General features: G+C 37.3%; 2 protein-coding genes and 1 non-coding gene across 9 annotated transcripts in view; 2 read left to right on the forward strand and 1 right to left on the reverse strand.

Annotated features, from left to right (window-relative positions):
* Window positions 1-26160, forward strand: part of LOC6033016 (hemicentin-2) — a 319767-nt gene that overhangs the window by 230754 nt on the left and 62853 nt on the right. For all 4 annotated transcript variants that reach the window (XM_038250375.1, XM_038250472.1, XM_038250519.1 and 1 more), the window contains 4 exons: window positions 2029-2241; window positions 14123-14292; window positions 14355-14490; window positions 21594-21730. In XM_038250375.1, coding sequence (XP_038106303.1) covers window positions 2029-2241; window positions 14123-14292; window positions 14355-14490; window positions 21594-21730 — 656 coding nt within the window. The remainder of the gene's footprint in view (window positions 1-2028; window positions 2242-14122; window positions 14293-14354; window positions 14491-21593; window positions 21731-26160) is intronic.
* Window positions 35-1428, reverse strand: LOC119766159 (proteasome-associated ATPase-like). Of its 4 annotated transcripts, none has more exons than XM_038250686.1 (3): window positions 1249-1428; window positions 968-1190; window positions 35-581 (listed from the first exon to the last, which is right to left on the reverse strand). In XM_038250686.1, the coding sequence occupies exons 2-3, from the start codon at window positions 1088-1090 to the stop codon at window positions 183-185; spliced, it is 522 nt and encodes a 173-aa protein (XP_038106614.1). In that variant the 5' UTR covers window positions 1091-1190; window positions 1249-1428; the 3' UTR covers window positions 35-182. The 4 variants fall into 4 exon arrangements, with proteins under 4 accessions (XP_038106614.1, XP_038106578.1, XP_038106653.1 ...); XM_038250650.1 differs by having other exon boundaries at window positions 968-1194; XM_038250725.1 differs by having other exon boundaries at window positions 1418-1425.
* LOC119765695 lies at window positions 7336-7499 on the forward strand. Its single transcript, XR_005276910.1, has one exon. It is a non-coding gene; the product is annotated as a U1 spliceosomal RNA (small nuclear RNA).

The raw sequence follows: 26160 nt of genomic DNA on the forward strand, positions 1-26160 counted from the left end.
TTGATTTACACGAAATTCTTTATTCGAACTGTATTTACACAAAATTAAAAGCGAAATCGTTCCCGTTCTAGAAATTGATTAGGTTGACCTGCTGCTTGAACGCTCAGCTTTACTTGAACGGATGATGCAGCGCTATCTGCGGCTCGATCTACACTTTTGGACGACTTTGATTAAAATTGGGATTATTCTACATCAGAATCGCGGAACAGCAGTGGAGCGGCCGATTTGTTCATCATTCTCACTTCTACGAGTCGAACGTTGTCAACTGTTTGCCTGCCACACTGTTTGACTTCATCCAGGTTACCAACCGCGTCGTTCTCGATTGGTGACAACGTACCGGACGTCACCAGCTGAAACGATTTCCCCGAGCCAGGAGGTCCGTGCGGCAGAAATCCACGCGGCGACGGCAATCCAATGTGCCGATAAACCTCCGGATGCTTCACGTGCAGCAACAACTCGCTCACATCGCTCAAGATCTTGTCTATTCCAACAGAATCCTCGAAGCTCGTGTTTACCAGCTTGGACAAAACCTCCATCTTGAAGTGCTTCGATCGCTCCGACCGATGTCCTGCATGCCTGCGCTGGAGGAGAGAAGGTGGTATGTCTTAAAATCTATTGGATGTTCGATGAACTTACGTTCCCAGGACGATTCTGTACTCTACGCTTAAGTGGTAGTAGCAGATTCTCGGTTGTTCGCAAACTCGGACACACGTCTGGGGCGGACAGGCTGGGAAGCAGCGGTGTTTGGTGGTGGCACTGGTGCTAAAGGCCAGATGACGGAACGGTGAACAGGAGTTTGGGTTGGCGTTTGATGGGAACCCGCTGGCCAGGTCAGTAGGATGGTCGAAGGACGGATGCGTCTAGACAAGACCATGCGTTTTTTGCGGCGGGCAGGGAGTCGGTGGTGTGCGAGTTCTACCAGGAAAAGGCGGGCGTCTGGTCAGCGATGATTTGATTCCAAAATTACTAGTTCACGGCGGGAACTGTCGATGTTTGAGCAGGACGTAGGTAGACCGGTGCCAGAGGAGTTGAGTGCGAAGCGGCTCAGAACAGTCACAGTAGCCGAGGATTTCCTTTCCTGCCTAAACATGGTCGCAAATCTCGATGAACTGCCCAATCTCCAGTTGATTATCACGAGCTTAATGCGGCGTGGATTACGGCAAATCTTCGACACAGTTTCCTTTGGTGGCCTAGCTAAATAATTAATTATTAACTGCGTCGATGTCGTAACAGCGCCGGAAAGCAAACCGAATCCGGGGGCAAAAACGAGGGTAATAAAACGGTTCCGTAGTCGTTCCGGACACGAAAATCCAGTGTCCGATGATTCTATTTGGCCAGTTCTCAATATGGAACGGAATTTTAGCGTCCGGAACGGCCACAGAACCGTTTTTTTGCCGGAGAAAATTACGCGACAAACCGAATCGTTTGCTGAGCAGCTCCAAAAAATTAAGTCCAATTTTGACAGCTCAGTGTTTCGGCCATGCGACACCTACACTTCCAAAACAAAACTAAGTTGGCTCGAGTAGCTTTCATTGGGTAGTTTCGCTAAAATGGGTACTTTTGGCCTTTGAAAGGCTAGTTAGATTTTGAGTTAAACGAATTGTTGTTTTTTTTTTTTAATTTGATTATTATGATTTTCTACTAAACATAGATTCTGCCGAATGGTTTTCTGCTAAACGACTTATTCGGCTCAATGATCTTTTCTGCCTTTTGTACTATTCCGCTCAACGACATTCTGCCAAACGACTTATTCGGCCTAACGAGTTATTCTGCCATTTGTACCATTCCGCCTAATGACATTCTGCCAATTGATTTTCTGCTGAACAAGCTTTTCTGCCAAATGTATTTTCTGCCGAATGACCTTTTCTGCCGAATGACCCATTCCGCCGATTGTTTTTCTGCCGTTCGGCTTTCCGCCGAATGTCATTCTGCCGAATAATTTTCTGCCGAATGGCCCAGTCCCTCTCTTTCTTACTTTTGAAATATGTATTCAAAAATTCTTCATTTTCCTTTACTTTCTTCTTCCAGGTCGACCAGCGCCACGGGTCACGTGGTGGCACGACGGCGTCGAAATCTCCGGCACCAGTCATCCGTCCGCCGTGGAGGGCGCCGCGGCCATGGTGAACCAGCTGTTCATGGGGACCGTCTCGCGGGACCTGTACGGGGCCAAGTTTGTGTGCCGGGCGGCCGGCTCGAAGCTGGTGCCGCCCGTCAGCAAGGAGGTCGCCATCCAGGTGCACTGTGAGTATTGATTAAAATATAAAATTTTAGTATATCGCTTGATAACAAATATTTCTTTGAAAGGATGAAAATCGCCATCCACTAAAATTTGGTACAAAAAAACAAGTCAGTTAAAATTAAAAAAAAACATGTTTCGGAGAGCGACACTGGAAGGATTTGAATTTATTTGTGAAATAATATACACATACAAAAATGGTGGTAATATCCATCAGGAAATGATGACAGATTTTGTGTCAAAAAAAGTCCTTTGTCAAAAGTAATATTGCATCAGAAACTGGTGAATTTTCATGAGGTTCACATTTTAACATATTTTTATGTAATATTTCTCAAGAAAGAGGTAATATTAAAAAAATCAAATTTCACATTTATACGCGAATTGATTTGAAATTCAATAATTTAAAAGTTTTGTATATATTTATCATAAGTTTCTTTTTTCATAAAAAAACCACTTTTTAATGCCACCAAAACAAAATTTGTATCATACTGAAAATGCCTATAATTTGGAAATAGTTTTGAATTCTGATTTTGGCAAACTTGTTAATTATAAATTAACTGTCCTTATTGTAAAATTGTGCAAAGAATTCGATAATGCAGTCCTTTTGCCAATTCGAACTCATTTTTAATGATTTGGTGTCCCTCGACTCTGACAAAAGTACCTCCCAAATTAGCTTCTAAAAAATCTTAGTACCGTAAAACTTTGATGACCACACCACGGTGACTTTGATAGCCACACTTTGATAGTTTTGCGATTTTTCCGCAAAATTAAGAGTACAATTAAAATACGTACGAAATGGTTTAGAATCATACTGACCATGGTAGAGTAGTATTTAAAGTACCTTAAGAAGAACTTTTCATAAAATTTTGAAAAGTTTAAAAAGCTAGTTAACTATAGTTAGGAAAATGTTGATGAAAGTCATTATTTAAAACTTCTCAAAGTGTTATGATATCTCAATGAACATGATTTTGAATCGGAAAACGGAATGCATTTTCGGGTTCTTTGGACAATTTTCCACTAGGAGAAAGTTAAATAAGTTTGTAAATAATAAATAATATGTGTTTTTAAAACACAATAAAAATCAAATTTATAGGCAATTTCAGTTGAACAAATTGCATGTAAAATGTGAAAACTTGTAATTCGTGCTTCGAATTCAGTATAAAATGCAATATAAATCGATTATTTTATAAACAAATATAGTTTTAACAAATTACAGGCAAAATTCCGACCTTTGAAAAAAAACACCTCAAATTTATATGTATTTTGTTAAAAAGCTTATAAACTTTATTAACGTGATATAAACATTGATTTTTTGCCTTCTTCACTGAGGTAAGGCTATAATCCTGCTCTAAAAATGAACTTCGTATAAAAACGTCGTAGACCCACCTTCATGTATACATATCGACTCAGAATCGAAAACTGAACAAATGTCTGTGTGTATGTGTGTGTATGTGTGTGTGTATGTATGTATGTGACCAACAAACTAGCTCATGTTTCTCGGCACTGGCTGAACCGATTTGACCCGAACTTGTTGCATTCGACTTGGTTTAGGGTCCCATAGATCGAGTTTTATACAGATTGAAGTTTCGATAAGTAGTTCAAAAGTTATGCATAAAAATGTGTTTTCACATATATTTGGATCTCACTTAACTGTATGTAAACTATGTCCGGGTCTATCATCCGACCCATCGTTGGTTAGGTTATCAAAAGACCTTTCCAACGAGTCCAAAACATTGAAGATCTGGCAACCCTGTCTCGAGATATGGCCACTTAAGTGATATTGATGTACTTTTTTGAAGCCGGATCTCACTTAAATGTATGTAAACTATGTCCGAGTCCATCATCCGACCCATCGTTGGTTAGATTATCAAAAGACCTTTCTAACGAGTCTAAAACATTGAAGATCTGGCAACCCTGTCTCGAGATATGGCCCCTTAAGTGATATTGATGTACTTTTTTGAAGCCGGATCTCACTTAAATGTTTGTAAACTATGTCCGGATCCACCATCCGACCTATAGTTGGTCAACTTATCAAAAAAACTTTCCAATGAGTCCAAAACATTGAAGATCTGGCAACCCTGTCTCGAGATATGGCCACTTAAGTGATATTGATGTACTTTTTTGAAGTCGGATCTCACTTAAATGTATGTAAACTATGTCCGGATCCTCCATCCGACCCATTGTTGGTTAGGTTATTAAAAGACCTTTCCAACGAGTCTAAAACATTGAAGATCTGGCAGCCCTGTCTCGAGATATGGCCACTTATGTGATATTGATGTACTTTTTTGAAGCCCGATCTCACTTAAATGTATGTAAACTATGTCCGAGTCCATCATCCGACCCATCGTTGGTTAGATAATCAAAAGACCTTTCCAACGAGTCTAAAACATTGAAGATCTGGCAACCCTGTCTCGAGATATGGCCCCTTAAGTGATATTGATGTACTTTTTTGAAGCCGGATCTCACTTAAATGTATGTAAACTATGTCCGGATCCACCATCCGACCTATAGTTGGTCAACTTATCAAAAAAACTTTCCAATGAGTCCAAAACATTGAAGATCTGGCAACCCTGTCTCGAGATATGGCCACTTAAGTGATATTGATGTACTTTTTTGAAGTCGGATCTCACTTAAATGTATGTAAACTATGTCCGGATCCTCCATCCGACCCATTGTTGGTTAGGTTATTAAAAGACCTTTCCAACGAGTCTAAAACATTGAAGATCTGGCAGCCCTGTCTCGAGATATGGCCACTTAAGTGATATTGATGTACTTTTTTGAAGCCGGATCTCACTTAAATGTATGTAAACTATGTCCGAGTCCATCATCCGACCCATCGTTGGTTAGATTATCAAAAGACCTTTCCAACGAGTCTAAAACATTGAAGATCTGGCAACCCTGTCTCGAGATATGGCCACTTATGTGATATTGATGTACTTTTTTGAAGCCGGATCTCACTTAAATGTATGTAAACTATGTCCGAGTCCATCATCCGACCCATCGTTGGTTAGATTATCAAAAGACCTTTCCAACGAGTCTAAAACATTGAAGATCTGGCTACCCTGTCTCGAGATATGGCCCCTTAAGTGATATTGATGTACTTTTTTGAAGCCGGATCTCACTTAAATGTATGTAAACTATGTCCGGCTCCACTATCCGACCCAACGTTGGTTAGGTTATCAAAATACCTTTCCAACGAGTCCACATAATCGAAGATCTGGCAACCCTGTCTCGAGTTATGACAACTTAAGTTATATCTGTGTACTTATTTTTCTGGGCCTAAAAAAAATAGCTGAAATATGTGTCTAAACCACTCATATTACCCATTATTGGTAAAAAGTGAGGAAGGCATCAACCACATAGGTGGATTGAGTTAGTTTTTAAAGTAATATTACATAAAAAAGAGGTAATATTCAACCTAGCCAATTTTCAACATTCCAAAATTCAACTTTTTTTGCTGTGTACCCCATTACATGTTTTAAAAGTAATAATCTGTAGACAAACCTTACCTGTTGGATAATATTCCAAAAACAAATTGAAATCCTATCAAAGTCACCCCGGTTTACTGTATGTATTGGCAAAGAAAATCCCTTAAAAACTGTTTTTTGTCTCGCTCAAAGAAATTAAAAAATCAAAATATGTTTAAACGAGCTTAAAAATGCAAAATGTTTAGCCTTATTTTTCCATTAAAATTTAATAACATTTAAAGGCCAAAATTAGATGCCTTCTGATTATTTTTGGTAAACTTTGAGGGGTAAAGGGGTGAAATAAATTTTCAAAAATATTTGCCACTGCCTAAGCCAACTATTTTAACCTTTTAATTTTTGTTAAAACTAAATTACATTACTTTTGTTATCGGATCATCAATAACTTGGGTCCATTTGAATGATCATTTAACAGACTGGACCCGGTACCTGCTAACCCCTTTTACATTTAAATGGAATTCCAATAAGATTGTAACAGAAAAATTAGGCATCGGGTACAGACTGTTCGAAACGATTGAATTTGTTGTAAGAATGTCATACAGTCCTATAGAGTGTGGAGTTCCTATCAGAATGTAACAGAAATGTCATGTTTGTGTCCAGACTGTTAATCCAATATAATAAGAATTTAATATTTTTGAATAATAAAATTAAAAGAAACATTTTTTATTCGACTTTTTGTATTGTCATAACTTTTTACTGTATTATAAAAACATCCAAACACAAATACGAAACAGAAGTTTATGCTACAAGCTGCAAAAGGAAGATTTAGCACGAGTCGTACATTTATCCAACGAGGTTCACCGAGTTGGATAAACACGACGAGTGCTAAAAAAAAAACAAGTTTTGCAACGAGTTCCATAAAACATTCTTTGTAACTCCAAAAAACAACCTTTGAATTGAATTGTAGGTCAAATGTTCATGTCCATGTCCAATACACCGTTTAAATCAAAACAATGTTGAAAAGTATTACTTTTCGAAACAGGTGCTGAAAAGCTCAACTTTCAACACTCAGAATTTCTTTTCGAATCTGTTATATTTGTTAGAGAAAAGTATGCTGTTTTGTCGTTCTAGAATGACAGGAAAAGTAAACAGTTTCAAGACGGATTTGCAAAAAATATATATGAAATGATAAATAATTCCAATAAGATTTCAACTATTCAAATCAGTAAGAATCCAACAAGAAATATGAATCAGTTTTGTTCCTCACAACTGGTGAGTCACGGGCAAAAATCCATTTTCTTGTTCTACACCCAAAACTGAAATTTGTACTTTATTTTGAAAGGTTCACTTGGATTTTAGTAACCATCATTTTTTTTTTAATTTTGCTATGAAATGATTAACTGTCTACAAATAGTTTTTTCTTTCAAACTACAAATTTTGTCACATGTCCATCGTTTGAGTGTATCGACCTAACTGCACAAACTCGTTTCTTCACCCTCTTCACAAGTAACGTACAGCTGCTTGAAATTCTCCTCTTCTCCGAGCACACATCTGCTACTGACGCTGCTGCCTGGTCATTATCTTGTACTCCCTTTGCACACTGAAACCGGCTAGCAATCGCTAGCGGAACACGCCGCACGCCGGCCAAGAGCCGCGGCCGCGCCATGCCAAAGCATACTTACCTGGCATAGGGGTTACCGTGATCCTGAAGGCGGTTCCCCCAGGGCGAGGCTCTTCCATTGCACTTCGGTCGGGCTGACCCCTGCGATTATCCCTCATGTGGATAACTCGTATGTGTAATTTTTGGTAGCCGGGACGTGCGTACGCGCACATCCCGATTCTAAGTTTGATTAAAAAAATCAAGATCAAAGACAAGATTGAATTCTGTCTCTACTCCTGTAGGCTTTTTAGGTTTAGAATAGAAACGCCTTGATATTTTTAAGTGGTCTTCTCAATCATTTTACTAAGATGACGAAACAGAACATTGACGTTCAGTTACAAAAAATAACTTAAAATGAATTGAACAATCAAGTTTTCATCAAACTTGTTCATCAACATTTATTTACGTAGTGAAACCATGGATGGAAACAGGACCAAATCAAGGATCCAGCTACGATTGATGTTTAGATTAGATAAGGCAATTAGAACTCGGAACAGCTTCGCTAGTTTAGTAACAAATCGAATTTGACCGAGTCGTTCAAAAAGTGTTTAATTACATATTTCCTAATAAATATGAATTGCACAGTATATATTTGGCACATTGCACATTGCAGTTGTTGGTGTTCTTTTATCATACTCCGATTGCAGAAACTCTAGCGATGCTCACCTGACCAGCTAAGTGACTCTGGTTAACCGGTTTGCGCTGAAAGCACTGAGCTGATGCAGTTTAGTCAACCGTGAGAGAGTTTTCCTTTAGTAAACGTTTTTAGCGAGACCTCGAGCAAGCAAAAAAAGGCATATAAGCAGTGATCTCTGTTTGCTTGCTCACTAGCGATGGCTTTCAGCCCGAACAGGTGGAAATAACTCAAGAATCACGTGTTTTGATACAATTTAATAACTCATAATAACACTAGAAGAACAAAAACTGTTAAACCTTGTCTTTAACATCAATCTCTTCCCTACTAATCCCGAGTAGGCCGCGGGTAATCGGCTCCCCTCCAACTAACATTTACACACAAGATCCTCTGTAATTATTAAGTCAAATGTAATTACAAAAGCCGACTCGATCCTAACCAGGTCCCAGTACCGAAAAGGACCTAAAAAAAATAATTTTATGAAAAAAAACTTTGTTATGATAACACTATTATTCATGATCGATTCCACAAGAAAATTCAATAACAGGTTTTGGGAAAATTGTCGATTTGTTATTGAAATAGTATTATCTCTGTTATTCCCACCTTTCCGAGAGAAGGGGGAACATAGTAGTTATAAATCGCTAAAGCTGAAATTACATTGACAGATTGACAGAATTTACTTACCAGTATCCTCGATATCACCAAACTCACCAGCAGGAACTACTTACAACTGATTAAAACCTTTCCGGTCAGTACCAAGAAATTGAAGTCCGTAATTGAAACCATAATTTTCTAACTATTACCAAAATTCGATTATATATCTGCAGAATGTGGGTCTCGTGGCGCAGGGGTAGCGGCTTCGGCTGCCGATCCCGATGATGCTATGAGACGCGGGTTCGATTCCCGCCTTATCCACTGAGCTTCTATCGGATGGTGAAGTAAAACGTCGGTCCCGGTTTCTCCTGTCTCGTCAGAGGCGCTGGAGCAGAAGTGCCACGTTAGAGGAAGGCCATGCCCCGGGGGGCGTAGTGCCAATAGTTTCATCTGCAGAATATCGTTTCGATTAAAGTTCATTTGCACCCAATTAAAGAAAAGATGGTTTGATTTTATGGAAAAGTTGAAATATTTTTCAAGCCAATGTACTTTTAAAGATACTCAGTAACTACTACTACTTATAAGAAAAATATAATTACGAAAGCTGACTAGGTCCTCACCAAGTCCCTATGAAAAATGCCAAAATATCAACAAAATACGTTTGAATTTGACAGAAAACGTGATTCAAACTCGGAACAGCTTCGCCAATAAGTCAAAATTGACCGAGTCGTTCAAAAATAAATGAAATTACATTTTTAAACAAATGTGCTTTCAATACATTTGGTACTGAGCTGATGTTGGATGACGTTCTTTCATCATGCTCCTATTCCAGGAACTCTAGCGATATAAAGCATGCAGGCAGCGCTCTCTTTTTGTTTGCTCACTAGCGATGGAAGAAACGAGTGGCTAAACGTCGCTAGGGTTAAAATTGTACCGCTTGCGTCAAACGATTTAAATGGTATTTATCAACATCAAGTTGTAATTAGATTATAATTGACGAAATGAATCAGGATTTTTATTGAATTTGACAGATTTGACAGATTGACAGAACTTACTTACCAGAATCATTAATGTCACCCAACTCTCTAGCGGGAATTACTTTGAAGCGATAGTACTATGGAATTGAAGTCCCTAGTTGAGACCACAACTTCTGCTATCCCGAGAAGACGGAAATAATTTGGGAATAACATTTTGTGATATTTGAAAACAAGATTTGTTATTCTTTGTCATTATTTTTTTGTTATTGGATTGTTATTGTAATAACAGACTAAAAACATCTTTAGTTTTTCGAACAAATCTTTGTTATTTTTTTTGTTATTTTAACAACTAATCCGATCATCCCAATACCAGTTTGCGGTATTCTTCCATAACAAAAAAAATGTTCCAAAGTTGTTTTGGTTTTCAACCAATATCAAACCAATACCAAATTTTGGTATGATAACATAAACTGTTATTAAACTTTTATGCCCACCATGAGCTTCGATTGCAGTTGATTTGGCAGTGAAGCTGATTTATTGATTTTTTTTGCAAGCCAAAATACTTCTAATAATCCTCAGTAATTACTATTACCTTCAAAAATGCAATTACGAGGGGTGACTCGGTTACAAACGCCGACTCGGTCCTTACCAAGTCACAGTACCGAAGAGGAACTAAAAAAATATTTTTTATAAAAAAGGTGACTCGGTTTTAAGGACCGAAAAGGACCTAATGAATGTAGTACTGTGCAAATATAAAGCCAAAATAAGATTAAATTTGGCAGAAAACGTGATTCAAACTCGGAACAGCTTCGCAACGAGTCGAAATTGACCGAGTTGTTAAAAAATATTGAAATACATTCATAAGCTGGGATTTCACTAATAATATATGCTGAGCTGGTGTTTGATGATGCTCTTTTATCACGCTCCGATTCCAGGAACTCTAGCGATGGCCAACTTAGTGACTGGTTTGCGTTGAAAGCTCCAAGTGGCTGGTGCAGTTGAGTCAACCGTGAGAGAGTTTCTGCTAAAAAGCAGTTTTAGCCAGACCTCATGAACGTGAAAAAAGAAAGCAGACAAGCAGTAATCTCGGTTTTCTTTCTCACTAGCGATGGCTTTTGAGAGGGGGAAAAGTTTGGTTATACATCGCTAGAGCTGAAACTGCATTGTTTGCGTCAAATGATTTCAACGATTAGACTACAAAACAACAAAAAGCTTGAAGATTTTTATTGAATTTTGGCATAATTGACAATTTATATCACTCAACTCACCAGTAGGAACCACTTCGTTATGATCTTACCTTTGCGCCCTGTAGTATGGTTTTAAAACCGCAATACCATTTTTTCATCAAAAAGTGTTTCAAACGCTGTCGACATTCTTCCCAATACTGAACATGCGCATTTGAATGGCATTTTTCACATTTTCATATTCAAGCTTGACCGAGTTGCATGGGTACCAGCGATTGGATTAAATTTCTTTGTGATGTTTTGAAATAAAATAAATATAAATTCCTATTGAAATACAAACTTGCTTGGCGGCATCGAAACAGTTCTCATGAAAGTTTTTTATAATAAATTTCGTTGACTTTTGTCTTAAAAGAAGATTTGAACTCGGAACAGCTTCGATATCGAAATTGACCGAGTTGTTCAAAAAGTAGGTATATTATATATACGGATCATTAGGTAAATGTCATTACCAATGCTCTGATATGAAGATGATGGCGTCAACCGTTTATTTAATATTCTCCAATTACAGGAACTCTAGCGATGCTTACCTGGAAAATAAAGTGAGAAGTGAACCGGTCTGGGATTCTGAAAGCACCGACCTGGTGATGTTTAGTAGAACATAAGAGAGTCGTATCGATCTTTTACTCTCGCCGATAGCCGGTCCATAATGTGCTTGAGCGTGGAGAAAAGTGACAGCTTAATTTTTTTCGTCTCATCTTTAGCGATGGATATTAAGGGGTAAAAGAGAGATGCTAAACATCGCTATAGCTTGAATTGTATCGTTGCATTGAAATCATTCATACCATTTTTTTTTTGTTGGAATCATGTCGACATGAAAATAGTTAAATAAAATCATGCTTTTAGCATTTACAGTATTAAATTTTGACAACCCGGGCAGACGGTAATAACAAAATTAATAATATTTCAATAACGAATCCTGTTAAAATAAGAAAAAGTGTTATTATTTTAACCTGAAGTTCAACTTCAAGAAGAAAAATTAATAACAGTTTCTGATAAAATAACAAAATTTGGTATTGAAGTGATATTATATTGAAAATGTTTAATAACACGCCAATAAGAGGAAATGTTATACTTTTCAAAAACTCTCCTAATAACAAAATTTGTTATTCGTTCGGTATACTGACTTAGAAATAAAATTACCACAAATCGCACAAATGGAAAAGTTTCTAAGTGTCCATAACACAATCTGTTATTATTTTTTTCTTTTGTTAAATATGTTTAGAACTTGGGATAATTTTGTCTAATTTCGTCGGGGTCAATATTTTGGCCATGAAAAGGGGTCCTTAAGCTAAAATTATTCTAAAAAGTTAAAATTTTGGAAGTTGATTTTTTAAATTATTTGATATACCCCCTAAGGGACTTTGCTAAAATTGGCTAGAACTATGGGATAATTTTGACCAATTTCGTCGGGGTCATTATTTTGGCCATGAAATGGGATCCTTAAGCTAAAATTATTCTAAATAGTTGAAATTTTGAAAGTTGATTTTTTTTTAATTATTTGATATACCCCCTAAGGGATTTTACTAAAATTGGCTAGAACTATGACATAATTTTGACCAATTTCATCGGGGTCATTATTTCACCATTAAATGGGGTTTCAAGCTAAAATTAATCCGATAAATTAACTTTTGAGAGTTCTTTTATTTTTATTTTGTTATATTCCCTAACGGAATTGATTTATTTATTGAGAATTTTCGAAGTGTGAATAACAAAAACTGTTATTATTTTCACAGAGCCAGGAAGTCGGAGCTGACGTTGAAGTTCGAGCTGGAGTGTGACCTCGGAGACTGCATCGGATTCAGCAAATTTTCAGCAACTTTTACTTGGAGTCAGAATGTGTGAAGTCGGGTATTTTTGGAGAGCTAAAGTCGTCGTTGACGTCATATCCTGCATCCAGTGTCGGAGTTGTCTTCAAAGTATGGATTCAAAGTCGCTTGGAGGTACCCGACTCTGCAGCCCTGACTAGTACAGAGGAGTTATGGCAACTGCAGGTTTATTTGCAAATTACAAATAAACCAAAACAATAACTTTTTTTGTTATGGAGACATACCAGTTCAATAACATTTTTTGTTATTATGCTGCTCCACCTCTCCGCACAAAATAACAAATCTTGTTATTCCTTCATGATTCCTTCTGTGTTATTGGTTTGTTATTGCAATAACAACATAATAACAGTTTAAGTTATTCTTCGAACAAATCTTTGTTGTTGATTTATGTTATTTTAACAACTAATCCGATCATCCGAATAACATATTTAGATCTTCTCACAATATCAAAAACTGACCTTCCCAAGTTATTTCCGTTTGCTCGGGAATAGCTAATTTTGACATATTTGACAGAATTTACTCACCTTAAACATCGATACAACCAATTATACTGTCTGTACGATCGTTACTATCGATTTGAAGACCGTAATACACAGCAAAAAAAGTAGTAATCCAGCAGCGTGTAAAAGGGCTGGGTGTAAAATAATGTTTGCATTATTTTATGAAATTGTATGTAATATTACACTCTGTATTATGTAACCCATCAGTATGGGAACCCTACTTGACCGAAATGTCAAGCTCATCTATGCGTTTATCCTTCCCGTTCTTCATCGGTCTGATGGCCGAGCGGGCTAAGGCGCCAGTCCGTACTGTTGGTGCTGAGTTTGAATCTCGTCGGTTGCAACTTTTTATATTGTTTGTACAAAAATGTACATGCAGTGTGTAATATTAAGTGTATTTTTTGGTATGTGCATGCTTTGGCATGCAATTTTACCATCGGATTTTTGCTGTGTAGGGTCCTCAAGCTCTATGTAAATTTTAAAGTACAGCGGTAAAAAACGCGTTGTAAAACCTTTTCTGATCACTTTTTAACATTTTGTTGTAAAAAAATTGATTGACAAGACAACATTTTTCGATGGATCAACTATGGTCTCTTTGGAACGAGCTGTCAAGCAGGATCTTTTATGTCAAGAAGAGCTGCGATATTTTTTTTAATTTAAAATCCATTTTAAATCCTTTGCAGTCGTACACAGGGTCAATGTACTCAGAAAAAAAGCTGTATCGTTGTGAACAATAATATCACAAATTTAGGCTAAATTTTGGGACCCAACTTAATCGGCATTTCAGTTAAAGTCTGCAGCAAGTCTGCAGAACAAACCGTACGGAACACAGAACCGTATTTCTAACTTTGTTTTTAATTATGTAGCTTTTTAGAAATCCTGGTATTTATAAGGATTAATTTGTTTCGATGCAATAAGAGAGGCTGACTCATTGGGACACTGATGGAATTTGAAAAAGTATAGTTTTAAACGTCAAAATTCCAGAAATAATAATTATAAAAATATATTTCAATCCTCTCATTCCAGTGAAACCACTGCGGGCCAAGATCGTCACGCCGAACGAGCTGCTGACTGCGGGCCGTCCCATCCCGATAAGGTGCGAGTCGTGGGGCTCTTTTCCGGCGGCCAAGATCGTCTGGCTGCTGGACGGGGAGCCGCTGCGGAGTGCCGACATCACTGTACACAGCGACAACAATGTAAGATTCGCTGGCGATCCTGAGGTTGACTTTTTTCATACATTTTTTTTCATTCTTGACAGGATGCAAATCTTACGTCCAGCATACTGACGCTGCGGGTCACGGCCGAGAACGACGGTGCCGAGCTGTCGTGTCGGGCCACGAACCCGTGGTTCTCCGGTGGGGCCGTTGAAGATAAGCGGATCATCAGTGTGGCCTGTGAGTAGATTTGTTGGTTCATTTAAATTATTATGTTATTTAGTTATTTGGTGCTAATAACTTAACAACTTTTTAGAAAGAGGTACATGTATTGGCTAAAGTACTTCTGTGGCACAATATCATTCAAATGGTACAAATTCATGCAACTCGCGCAGTTGAGTGCACATTTTATTTGAAAACTTCTTCCCAAGCTAAATATCTCAATTAATCAAGACTGTGCAAACCTGGCCAAACTTTGCCACACTTTGCAACAGTTGCACCGGGGCGAAACTTTCCCCCCAGAACCCAACTAAAGTGCAATTCAACTGACTGGCCTTGGCGCAGGTTCCACACAGACACACTTGTCATTGGAGGAACTGCCGGCCGCTCCTCCTCGCTCGTGGTTTTCGGCAAAACTTGGCCAATTAAACGAATGAGTTTCTGAGTGCACGGGCCGTGATAAATTATAAGCATTTTCGACATTCGCGCTCCCTCTCTGGCTCTTGATGCAGAATTGCTCCATGTGGTATACGAAACAAAAATTTGAAAATAATAAAAAATATAAATTTCTTGTTTCGAATAGTTTTATAATCTATTCTAAAATTGTGCACATGTGACACGGATAAAAAAAATCTCAGCTTTCAAGGTTATAACAAAAATAAAAGAACGTTTCATGTGCTGCACATAACCACACTCACAGAGCATGACTCCTCGATAAGAGTGGGAAGCAGACGTGCACGTGTCATCACTTTGAACAAACGGCCTGATACATGTGCCAACTGGCGGGACATGAAAAATGTGGGACAGAAGTTTCCCCTCATATGTACCGATAAACAGAGAGGCAGCGAAACAAATGTTGGTAGACTCCTCGATAAAAAACGAAAAAAATCTTTTTTTTCAGTAAAAACTTTAAAAACCAAATGAACCCGTTCAATTTCAACCTCCCGTCACCCCGCATAAAGCAAACTTCTCGCAATAATCAAGTAATTCGTCATAAAACGGACCCCTTTAGTGAAACCAAGTGTCAACAACTTTGGTCACCAATTCTGGTCCCATTTGAGCCAATGAATCCCCCCTCAACCAACCTGCCAAGCCACCCAAGCCCCAACAGCAGAACCTCTCCATCCATGTACGAAGAGAACCTGGTGCACTTGAGAGAGTAAATTTTGCAATTGCCATAAAAGCACCAGCAGCAATTTCATCATGAAACAGACATGAACACTGCCATTTGGAAAAATATGGTCCCACTCTCCCGTTCGTCCTCTGATACTAGTCGCTTTAACTAACCCTGGTTGGTGCCACTTTAGTTTTGCCCCACGGACACTGGCTCTTCCTTCTCCTGCTCCAGTTGGAAGTGCAGACGACAGGAAACCATACGTGGTGGAGCAGTTCTCAGCAGAGCTTGTTGTATTGAAGTATTCCTATGTTTCACTTACTATTCTGTGAAGAAGATTATTTCATGATTTATTTTAAAGATGGTTCAAAAGTAAACAAAAGTTTGTTTTTTGCACGTTTCGGCTAATAGAAAATAAAATGATTTTTTACCGTTTCATTTTTTTCTTTTTCCTCACTGAAGTAAGACTATAATCCTGCCCTAAAAATGAACTTTTACAGAAAGCTCGCAGACCCACCTTCATGTATACCTATCGACTCAGAATCGAAAACTGAACAAATGTCTGTCCGTCTGTGTGTATGTGTATGTGTGTGTGTATATTGTTGGAGAGGTAATTGAAAGATCTTTTCAACGAGTCTAAAACATTGAAGATCTGACAACCCTGTCCCATGTTATGACCACATAAGTGATATTTATGTAAACTCTGTCCGAATCCATTATCCGCCCCATTATTGATTAGGTAATCGAAAGACCTTTCCAACGAGTCTAAAAATTTGAAGATCTGGCAACTCTGTGTTAGGTAATGACCACGTAAATGATATTTATGTACTTTTTTGAAGCCGGATCTCACTTAAATGTATGTAAACTATGTCTGAATCCATCATCCGACCTATTGTTGGTTACATAATCGAAAAACCTTACCAAAGAGTCCAACACATTGAAGATCTGGCAACCCTGGTTCAAGTTATGACCACTTAAGTGATATTTATGTACTTTTTTGAAGCCGGATCTCACTTAAACGGATGTATACTATGTTCGATACCCTCATCCGACCAATCGTTGGTTAGGTGATCGAAAGACCTTTAAAACGAGTCTAAAAATTTGAAGATCTGGTAACCCTGTCTAAGGTAATCACCACTTAAGTAATATCTTTGTAATTTTTATTCCGGATCTAAAATAATTCAAACCAAACCCATCATATAACATACTGTTGGTAAAATTAACCCTATACAACCTAACCCCGCCTTTAGACGGGTTTCGATCTATAAAATCGCAAAAAATCAATTTTCCAACCGATTTTTGATCTTAAAAAAGCATTGGAAAGAACTCTTAAAATTTTAGAAAATTTCAGGGTTGAAATTTTAACTTAAGTTATAAAACTTTGCCAATGCTTTAAAAATGTCATTTTTAGGGGCTAACTCTGGCTGTATTTATTACTAACATTTCCCATATTTTCAGTAAAAAGAAGTATGCAGTAATTTTTGTAGTGCCCCAGACTAAGCCTCTACGCATTTTTTTGCAATTTAAATGATGATGGTGACATTCTATAGGAGAAAATGTGAAAAACATGCAAAAAATTTAAAAAGTAACTGTTAAAACGTAAAAAATAGATGGGCAAAATATAATTAAGGTGGTTGAATAGGCCAAATACTACCAAAAACAAACATAAACTGAACAAGATAATGCAAATTAAAATACTTTTAAAAAAAAACAAGAAAAACATAAATCAAGAGAAGTAAAGTTTTTCGTAGAACAAAAGTTGCTCAAAATGACCTCCTGAACACGGGAAAAATAAATATTCTCGAAAAAAAAATTTGGGCAGTAGAGGGTTAAGTATGTCTTTCATTATTCAAATTTGTTAATTAATACAAGTTTATAAGTATTTGAGCAACTTTCTAAGAAATCGGCCGATTTCGACCATTTTTATTTTTTGTATTTTTTTATTTGGCTCTAACTTTGTGGGGGCGTTCCCTATGACCAAATCAGCTATTTTGTGTCAATGGCTCACCCATACAAGTCTCCATTCAATTTTGGCAGCTGTCCATACAAAAATGGTACGTACATATTCAAATAGCTGTTACTTTTGAGTGAATTTTCTGATCAATTTGGTGTCTTCGGCAAAATTTGGTAGGTATTGTTGAGGGCTATTGAGAAAAAATAGGTACACGGAAAAAAAATTGCAGATTTTTTAATCAACTTTTTTTTCACTAAAACTCAATTTCCCAAAATTTGTATTTTTTGATTTTCGAGATTTTTTGATATGTTTTAGGGGACAAAAATCCGCAACTTTTGAGCCATAGAGAAACATGGTCAAAAAATCTGCCGCTGAGCTATGAATTTAAAAAAAAAAAAATATTTTTTTTTAAACGAAATTTTATGCAAAAACAAATTTGACGTAATTTTTTAATGCATAATTGAATTTCCAATCGAAAATTACTTTACAGATTTTTTGATAAAGGGCTTTGTTTTCAAGATATAGCCACCAAAAGTTTGATTTTAGCGAAATATTTGCAGTTTTTCGATTTTAAAAATAGTGACCATGAGCGACCATTTCTGAAAATATTTTATTTGAAAAGTTCAGAAAACTTGCTATGAAATTGTTTAAGAAACATTGAAGATTGGACCTCGGGTTGCTGAGATACAGCCGCTTTAAGAAAAAGTAACCCGAAAATTTAAGTTTTCTAAATCTCACCAAAACAACCCACATTCGTAAAATTTTCCGATCTTTTGGAAAAAGATATTTTGAATTTTTTTAATCAAAACTAACATTTTAAAAGGGCCAAACATTGAATATTACGCCCATTAAAAATGCAGGTCTTGATTTAATTATTTTCAATATATTTTTTTCGAAAAGTTCGGAATAGGAAAGGCCCCCACAAAGTTTGAGCCAAATCCCAAAATTTAAAAAAAAATCACTTCCGGTTTTGGTAGAGAATTGCTCATTTGACTTTAAATTTGTCGTACTACCACTGATTGAAGGAATGTTAAAAAATATTATGGAAACACAAAATCGATTCACGGATGTCACGATATCTTAGAATTGAGCCACAGTGCCAAATATCGAATTTTCAACAAAAACCCAAAATATGATCAAAACTACATTTACAAATCTACATGGTATGTTAGGTATTTGGACAACTTTCGAACTTTGTAAGGGTGATTCCATACACTTTTCCCGTTAAAATTAGACAATTTCATATGAAGACTGTAAAGAAAAATACCTCTGAGATATTTTTTTAAAATTCCATTTTTTTTGTTATCTTGAAATGGGTGTAACTTTCGTCAACGTTGTTACGGTGAATCGCGCCGGCCCATAGTAGCGTCGCCGTTGAAGCAGCGCGTTCAAACAAAGCGACGCGTGATCCGATTTCAGCTGTCACGATCGACATCGCGACGTACGTCGTGGCAGTGTTCTGCGAAGCTGGACGAGAAAAACAAAGAAAAAAAAAAACAATAACAAAGTTCGTTCGAACGGATTGCGCGCCAAGTGCTTTTGTAAAAGTATCGCTGAGACGATCGAGGTAGATCGTTCTGCGGCGGATACTGAATTTAAAAGCGTATCCAAAAGTCAGTGTAGTGATCGTGATACAGCGTGAGATTCTAGCGGAGGCCAGAGCCAAATATTTAGGATTACGGTTAGTGACAAGCTCATGCAATTAATCTTAACTTAGGACTAGTGTTAGTACTTAACCTAACCTTAAATCTACTATCACAGGATCAGACACTGGGAAAACAGTGTGGACTAGAGTGACCATCGGTGTAGAAGAAGACCAATGTAAGATGAATTGTTTTTAAACGCGAATCATTATTAATGAATAAAAATAGCTTTTAGCTCATCAACACCCACAAGACGGACAGGGTGTCTGCTCAAAAGACCTTCTTTTATTCGTCGCAACAAACGTCAAGTCTAAATTGATCTAATTTTTTTTTTACTGGGAGTAAACCTAACTCTGAATTTCTTTGTTCAACATCAAGGTATGTAGATTACTTAAGGCAAGGCGGGAATTCCCAGCTGTCAAAATAGTTAGCACGAAACCCGGATTTTATAAGGACATCAGATCAGAATAGTTAAAATTTTACTACTTTTTGGGTGAATTTTATCGTATTTTTTTCAGCGGGGTTGTTAAGCATGCCAAACTGAACCGAAAAATGCGTTTATTTATTTTTTTTATTTTCACTTTTTTGAAAATCTCCTACACACTCAAACCCCGATGGTTTGACACCAACTGTTGTCAAACGAACGGGGTCACGTTTTAGTTTGACACCCCTTTTACACGGAGTTCACACACACTACCAAACGTTTGTTTTGATAGTGTGCGTGAGCGCCGTGTAAAAAGTGACAGTTCGTCACTTCTTAGTTTGACTTTGACCAACCAACGGGGTACAAACTAAAAAAGTGTTTAACTAAAAAGAGACCAACCACCGGGGGTTGAGTGTATAATCCAAGTTTCATGCTAACTAACTATTTTGACAGCTTGAAAACCCGCCTTACCATACTTATCTACATACATTGGTTCAATATACTGTTTGTTGATGGTTTGCTCAGATGCTTTCTGTAATTTTGGTCGTAGAAGGCGCAGATCGCGAGATAAAATTTTAGTGTCTTGCACAAATTTGCTGGGATTTTCAAGCTTATAAACTTTTTAGAAGACAGATAAAAAAACCCAAAAATATTCCTGCAAAGTTAAGTTTTTCAAAAAATACCTCAGTCGTGAACCACTTTAATTTTCAACCACTTACTTTTGCGATCTGGGTTTGTGTTCATTGAAAAATCTTGAGTTTATGAAAGACTCGTACCTGCAGTTGCTGCATAAACTATGATTTAACGGAGCACATCAGCTAGAGCTTTTACACCAAGATTTTTGTTGCAGACATTTCAGTATCTGCCAAACTACAGGAACTTTATATGTGTATATTTTTTTGATAATCTCCTAAGGTACTGTCTTCAACACAATTTCACTATTTTTACAAATCAAATTGTTGCAGCATTGCATCCGTAAGTTAATAAAACAGCTGCAGTGGTCTATTTAGTTGGATTCTCCGAAGCTGCTCCAATCGACAGATTCATTACCGGCCTGAAATTGGAAGCTCACATACATTTTAATTATAAAAGCTAATCAAACATTCTTAGAAACAAAGCGCTTTAATCATACATTCCTACAACAAATCCGTGGAGGGGTTCTTAGCATAATTCTGTAACATTGATATCCAAATTTTGAGCTGGAAGTAATTCTGTCAATTGGCACCAGCTTCGGGGAACCCGACTCTGACAGCCCATAGGGGGATGGCGTCGCTATTTTTAGACCACGTTTTCAACTTTTTCTCCATCGAAACCGTCTACTTTATCGACTAAATTTTGCTGGGCGAGATAGGACGCCGTCTATTTTCAGACGATGACTCAGCACTTTTTCACTCTTGCACTTTAAAAAAAACCAGATGGCAGCCAGATGTAACGCCACGTCCCTATGACGAAACACACAACTCGACATTTTTGAAGTCGATGTCTGTAAGCGCTTCAGTTTCGTCAAGGTATGATAGATTTGAGCTCTCTGAACACGCTCGAATTGACAAATTTACATCTGATTGTGTTAAAATTTAAATAAAAAGTTAATCTGATTGGACATTAATTTCTATAGCTTTCTATACAATCCAAAATAATGTTCTTGAATCTAAATGAAATAAATTGTTCAGTCGATGAATATTTCAATTGTAAAAATAGCCCTGAATTGATCCCTGTCTGCTCAATTGATGTCTTGAATATCTAGCATTAAGGAAAAACTATTTCTGATTTTAACGTGCAAAAACCGTTTTGCAATTTCTCTGAGAACTTTCTTCCCAAGAGTCCAAACACCCTGCCTCGTACTCGTACACGATAAATTAAATTTTATAATTTCCTCTCTAATGCACCCGGAGCTTGTACTTTATATTAATTATTGCTTCCGTTTTCTATGCCAACACTTTCTCGTACTGTACCTACTCACTCACTCACTACGAAACTCCGCCTTTACAGACGAACCGGTCGTGTCGGTGCATCTGGCCAACGAGGACCCCAGCCGAGTCATCACCCGGGCCGAGGGCGAAAATGTGACGCTCAAGTGCCGGGCCGACGCCAGGCCGCCGGTGACGTCCTTTGCCTGGTACAAGAATGTGAGTATTATATGTCTACATGTAAACTTGGGTTTAACTTCTGGGGAATAATTTTCCCCTTTTAGGAGGAGAATTTGTAAAATTTAACCACATGTAATGAAATAATTGGAACGAATTTATGTGGTGGTTGAACAAGAAACGAAACAATTAGAAAGTTTATTATCTACTTCTTTAAATTACTTTAAAATTTGTAGTTTTAAAGCTTCAGTTTTTTTGTCCAACTAAAACTATAAAACAGCAAACAACATCCCCAATACTACATACTACATAAAAAAAATAGCTCAAGCAATCTCACAATTCCATCTCTAATTAACTGCCGTGTTGTTGGCTATTTTCACGTCAGCTAAGTTTCCGGCGGGGTGGCCGTGCGTGTGGTGTTGTGTGCCAAACGGACACGGCTGGTGACCTCACGCAATCCTAATTCGAAACTTGTGTTCCCATTATCGGCAGGCTGGCCGGCTGTGATTGTCACGGTATGAGAAGGAGGAAGAAAAAGAAAAGCTAGCGGGATAAAGGGTTTTCCAAAGTCGGTAAATTGCCATTAGGTATCACAAACACACACACACGGTCATACATCCATCGAACAAACCTTCATTTTCCGGAGTCGTTTTTCTTGTTTTTCGTGTTTTTTTCCTGTGTGCGGAGAAATTCATCAAAATGAGTAATGGCGCTAAGCAGTGCGAGAGAAAAATAGAAACTTTTTCCCAGGAAAAAGTTCCTGAACGGTGACACACAAGTTTTCCGGAAAATTGCGCCTATTCGCTTATGAGAGAGTGTTTGTGTGGTTTGTGAATTGTGGGGGAAAGTGATGAATATAAATCAGCAAATAACATTATTATTCATTACTGTCGCAAACATCCTATCGCCTCCCGCCACCAACTTGGCCGCTTACGAGCTCAATATGCGATCTACGACGCTCATCCATTATGACACAAGTGGCCTACCAAAGCTCGTTCTGGTCGAGCCTCCCAGGAATTTGGAACCGTACACTGCAAAGCACTCTCAAGGAAGCTTAGTTGCTCGTGTGTCTGTTGTCAGTGATGAAAATGATGCTCACTTTCAAACACATTTTGAGTTTTTATTATCTTATTATCTTACTTCTAGTCTTCAGTCATCAGTTCTCAGTTCTCAGTTCTCAGTTCTCAGTTCTCAGTTCTCAGTTCTCAGTCCTAAGTCCTAAGTCCTAAGTCCTAAGTCCTCAGTCCTCAGTCCTCAGTCCTCAGTCCTCAGTCCTCAGTCCTCAGTCCTCAGTCCTCAGTCCTCAGTCCTCAGTCCTCAGTCCTCAGTCCTCAGTCCTCAGTCCTCAGTCCTCAATCCTCAGTCCTCAGTCCTCAGTCCTCAGTCCTCAGTCCTCAGTCCTCAATCCTCAATCCTCAGTCCTCAGTCCTCAGTCCTCAGTCCTCAGTCCTCAATCCTCAATCCTCAGTACTAAGTCTTCAGTTCTCATTCCTCATACCTCAGTCCTCAGTCCTCAGTCCTCAGTCCTCAATCCTCAATCCTCAGTACTAAGTCTTCAGTTCTCATTCCTCATACCTCAGTCCTCAGTCCTCAGTCCTCCTACTCATACATACATACTCTTATTTTCGTTTGAATCGTGCAACCATCACTGTTCGAAATGATACAATACCAGCGGTCCAAGATTCCGCCCTAAGAGCTCTTTAGCCGAACCTCAAGAGGCCATTTTGCCCCACTTGGCCCGGCAGCGCAATACGCAGCGTATTTGAATTATGTTAGTGCGCTGCTGCTGTTGCTGCCGGTAATAAAACTAATTATAAATGAAGGATTGTGGTCACGTTCGCCGGGGCGAATCCTTAGCCCGGACCAGCGGCAGCAGCAGCAGTGCGAGTAAAATCAGGCTAGGATTAATGGTTTAATTGTGTGGCGAGGGAACTAAGTTCTTGTTTGGGGGTAGTAATCGACGGAAAGTAGAAATTTTTGATTTTTGTTTAAATAAATTTGTAATTTTTTTCAGGCAGCTTTTCTGTAAATTTCCACTGAGTTCAATAATGCGTGACCATACAAAATGCGTTCGTTGAAAGTGGTCTTTTACGAAAAGCTCACTCTGGCTTATATGGTTTTACTCGCTAGACTGCCCACTCAGACTAGCAAATTTAGTGCAGTGCATTTGCGTACATGTTTAAGTTAGAAAGCGAAATCCGATTTTCCACCCAGACGCACATTCCCTAACAATGCTATCTCGATGGTAAATTGCTAATGGATAGAGCTATTAATTTGCTATTTCGAACAGTCTCGGTGCTTTTCCGCTGGAATTGACTTGTTCGAGTTTGGCTTGGATGGAAATACCGGAAACTGGTTAACAACGAATGAGCGAAATAAAGCTTTTCAAAACACCGGATTCTAGCTGGAAAGGTTTTTTTTTATACATATATTTATTTGTCCCAGTTTTAAATTTCATAACGGAATTTACAACGGCACTGAAATTAGAACTTGCTCGGAAATTAACTAATGAGCAATTCTCTACGAAACAGGTCTTTTTAATTTAAATTTTTGTATTTTTTTAACCCGGCTGAAACTTTTTTGGTGCCTTCGATATGCCAAATAAACCCATATTGCATCATTAGTTTGTCCATTTAGATTTTCATACAAATTTGGCAGCTGTCCATACAAAAATAATACATGAAAATTCAAAAATCTGCATCTTCTGAAGGAATTTTTTGATCGATTTGGTATCTTCGGCAAAGTTGTAGGTATGGATGAGGATTATACTAAAAAAATAATACACGGTTAAAATGTTTTGGTTTATTTTATTTACAATTTTTGTCACTAAAACTTGATTAAAAAAAAGAAACACTATTTTTATTTTTTTTCAAATGCCAACTTTTCTGAAATTTCCAGAATGTGCAAAAAATCTAATTTTTATGTTAAATAGAATTAACAATAAAAAAGTGCTCAAGTGAAATTTTGATAAAGTATACCGTTTTTAAGTTATAGCCATTTTTAGGTAACTTTTTTGGAAATAGTCGCTGTTTTTTCATTTTTGCTTATTAGTCTCTTCTTTTGAATAAAATATTTTTGAAAAGCTAAGAAAATTCATTTCAAAAGGGTATCATTAAAATGGTGGGTTGTTTGGGCGAGACTTAGAAAACATCAATATTCCTGTTTTTAATCCTTTGCATGCCAATATCTCAGCAACTAAGTGTCGTATCAACCATGTTACAAAAGCATAATATAGAGAATTTTCTCAGCTTTTCAAAAATATTTAATTTAAGAGTGGGCATACATGAGCACTAATTTAAAAAAAAATGTAAACTGCGGCCTAAAATGACTTTGACTTGAAAACGTTAATTTTACATCAAAATATAAGGCCGAAAATATTTTACGATAATTTTTTTTCAATTTTTTTATAAATCAGTATTGATTCAGAAATGCATAACTAGGTCAATGATTTTTTGCACATTCTAAAAAATTCTGAAAAATGGCATTTGATGTCCCCTAAAATATATCAGAAAAAAAATATATAAAAATGATTTTGTGCAAATTTGTGACAAAAACTGAAATTAAAAAACATCAAAAAAATTTACCGTGTATAATTCTTTTTCAGTGGTGATCCTTATTCATACCTACTACTTTGCCGAAGACACCAAATCGATCAAAAAATTCATGTAAAAGATACAAACTTTGGGAAATTGGGATTTTGGGAAATTTATATATCATTTTTGAAAGGACGGCTGCCAAATTTGTATGAAAAATTATATGGAAAAACTTACGATGCAAAATGGCTTCTTTGGGCATACCTAAGGCACCAAAAAAGTTTCAGCCGGTTTGAAAAATACAAAAATTAAAATAGTAAAGAAAAAAAATCATAGAAAGTTGCTCACCTGCCAAAAGTTGGAAATTCAATTGCCTGCTGTGATGAGTATTTTGAAAAACAAACTTCACCAAAAGTAGGCCATGACAACGGTGTAGACATGCTAAAGCGCAAAAATGCTTACTTTTAGTTCTAATCAATTAAGGGGTTACATACATGTAGAAAATCACAAAATTTCATATTACAAATAAGTTATTATATCAACTTAAAAGATGATTTTCAATCACGCCTAAAAGTTTCATGAAGATATTTCATGATTAAAGTAAGTTACGGACGATTTAGGCTGAAAATTTTGTAATGCGCAAAGCGAACTGTCAAACTTTTCGAGCGTTTTACTCTGAACACCGAGTTGATTTATGGTTTACGGGTGATGGGATAAAACAAATTGGCTGAAATTTTGGGTGAAGACTCGCAAGACATATTCCGTGTGCATGACGTAGCCTGATTTTGAAATTTTACATTTTTTTTAAATACAAAAATCAAAAACTTTCGATTTTTGCCTTCCTCACCTTACTGAGGAAAGGCTATAAAATCACTCGAAAAACGAAATTCTTAATTTGACCTCCTAGACCCATCTTCATGTATACTTATCGACTCAGAA

Source organism: Culex quinquefasciatus, chromosome 1 (genome assembly GCF_015732765.1).
Source record: "Culex quinquefasciatus strain JHB chromosome 1, VPISU_Cqui_1.0_pri_paternal, whole genome shotgun sequence".
In the NCBI taxonomy this organism is placed as follows: Eukaryota; Metazoa; Arthropoda; class Insecta; order Diptera; family Culicidae; genus Culex; species Culex quinquefasciatus.

Coding starts and splice junctions, on each gene's coding strand:
- LOC119766159 (XM_038250686.1), bottom strand. CDS start 1,090: ATGTTTAGGCAGGAAAGGAAATCCTCGGCTACTGTGACTGTTCTGAGC. Junction 582..967: donor ACAGTTCCCGCCGTGAACTA/GTAATTTTGGAA, acceptor TCTCTCCTCCAG/CGCAGGCATGCAGGACATCG.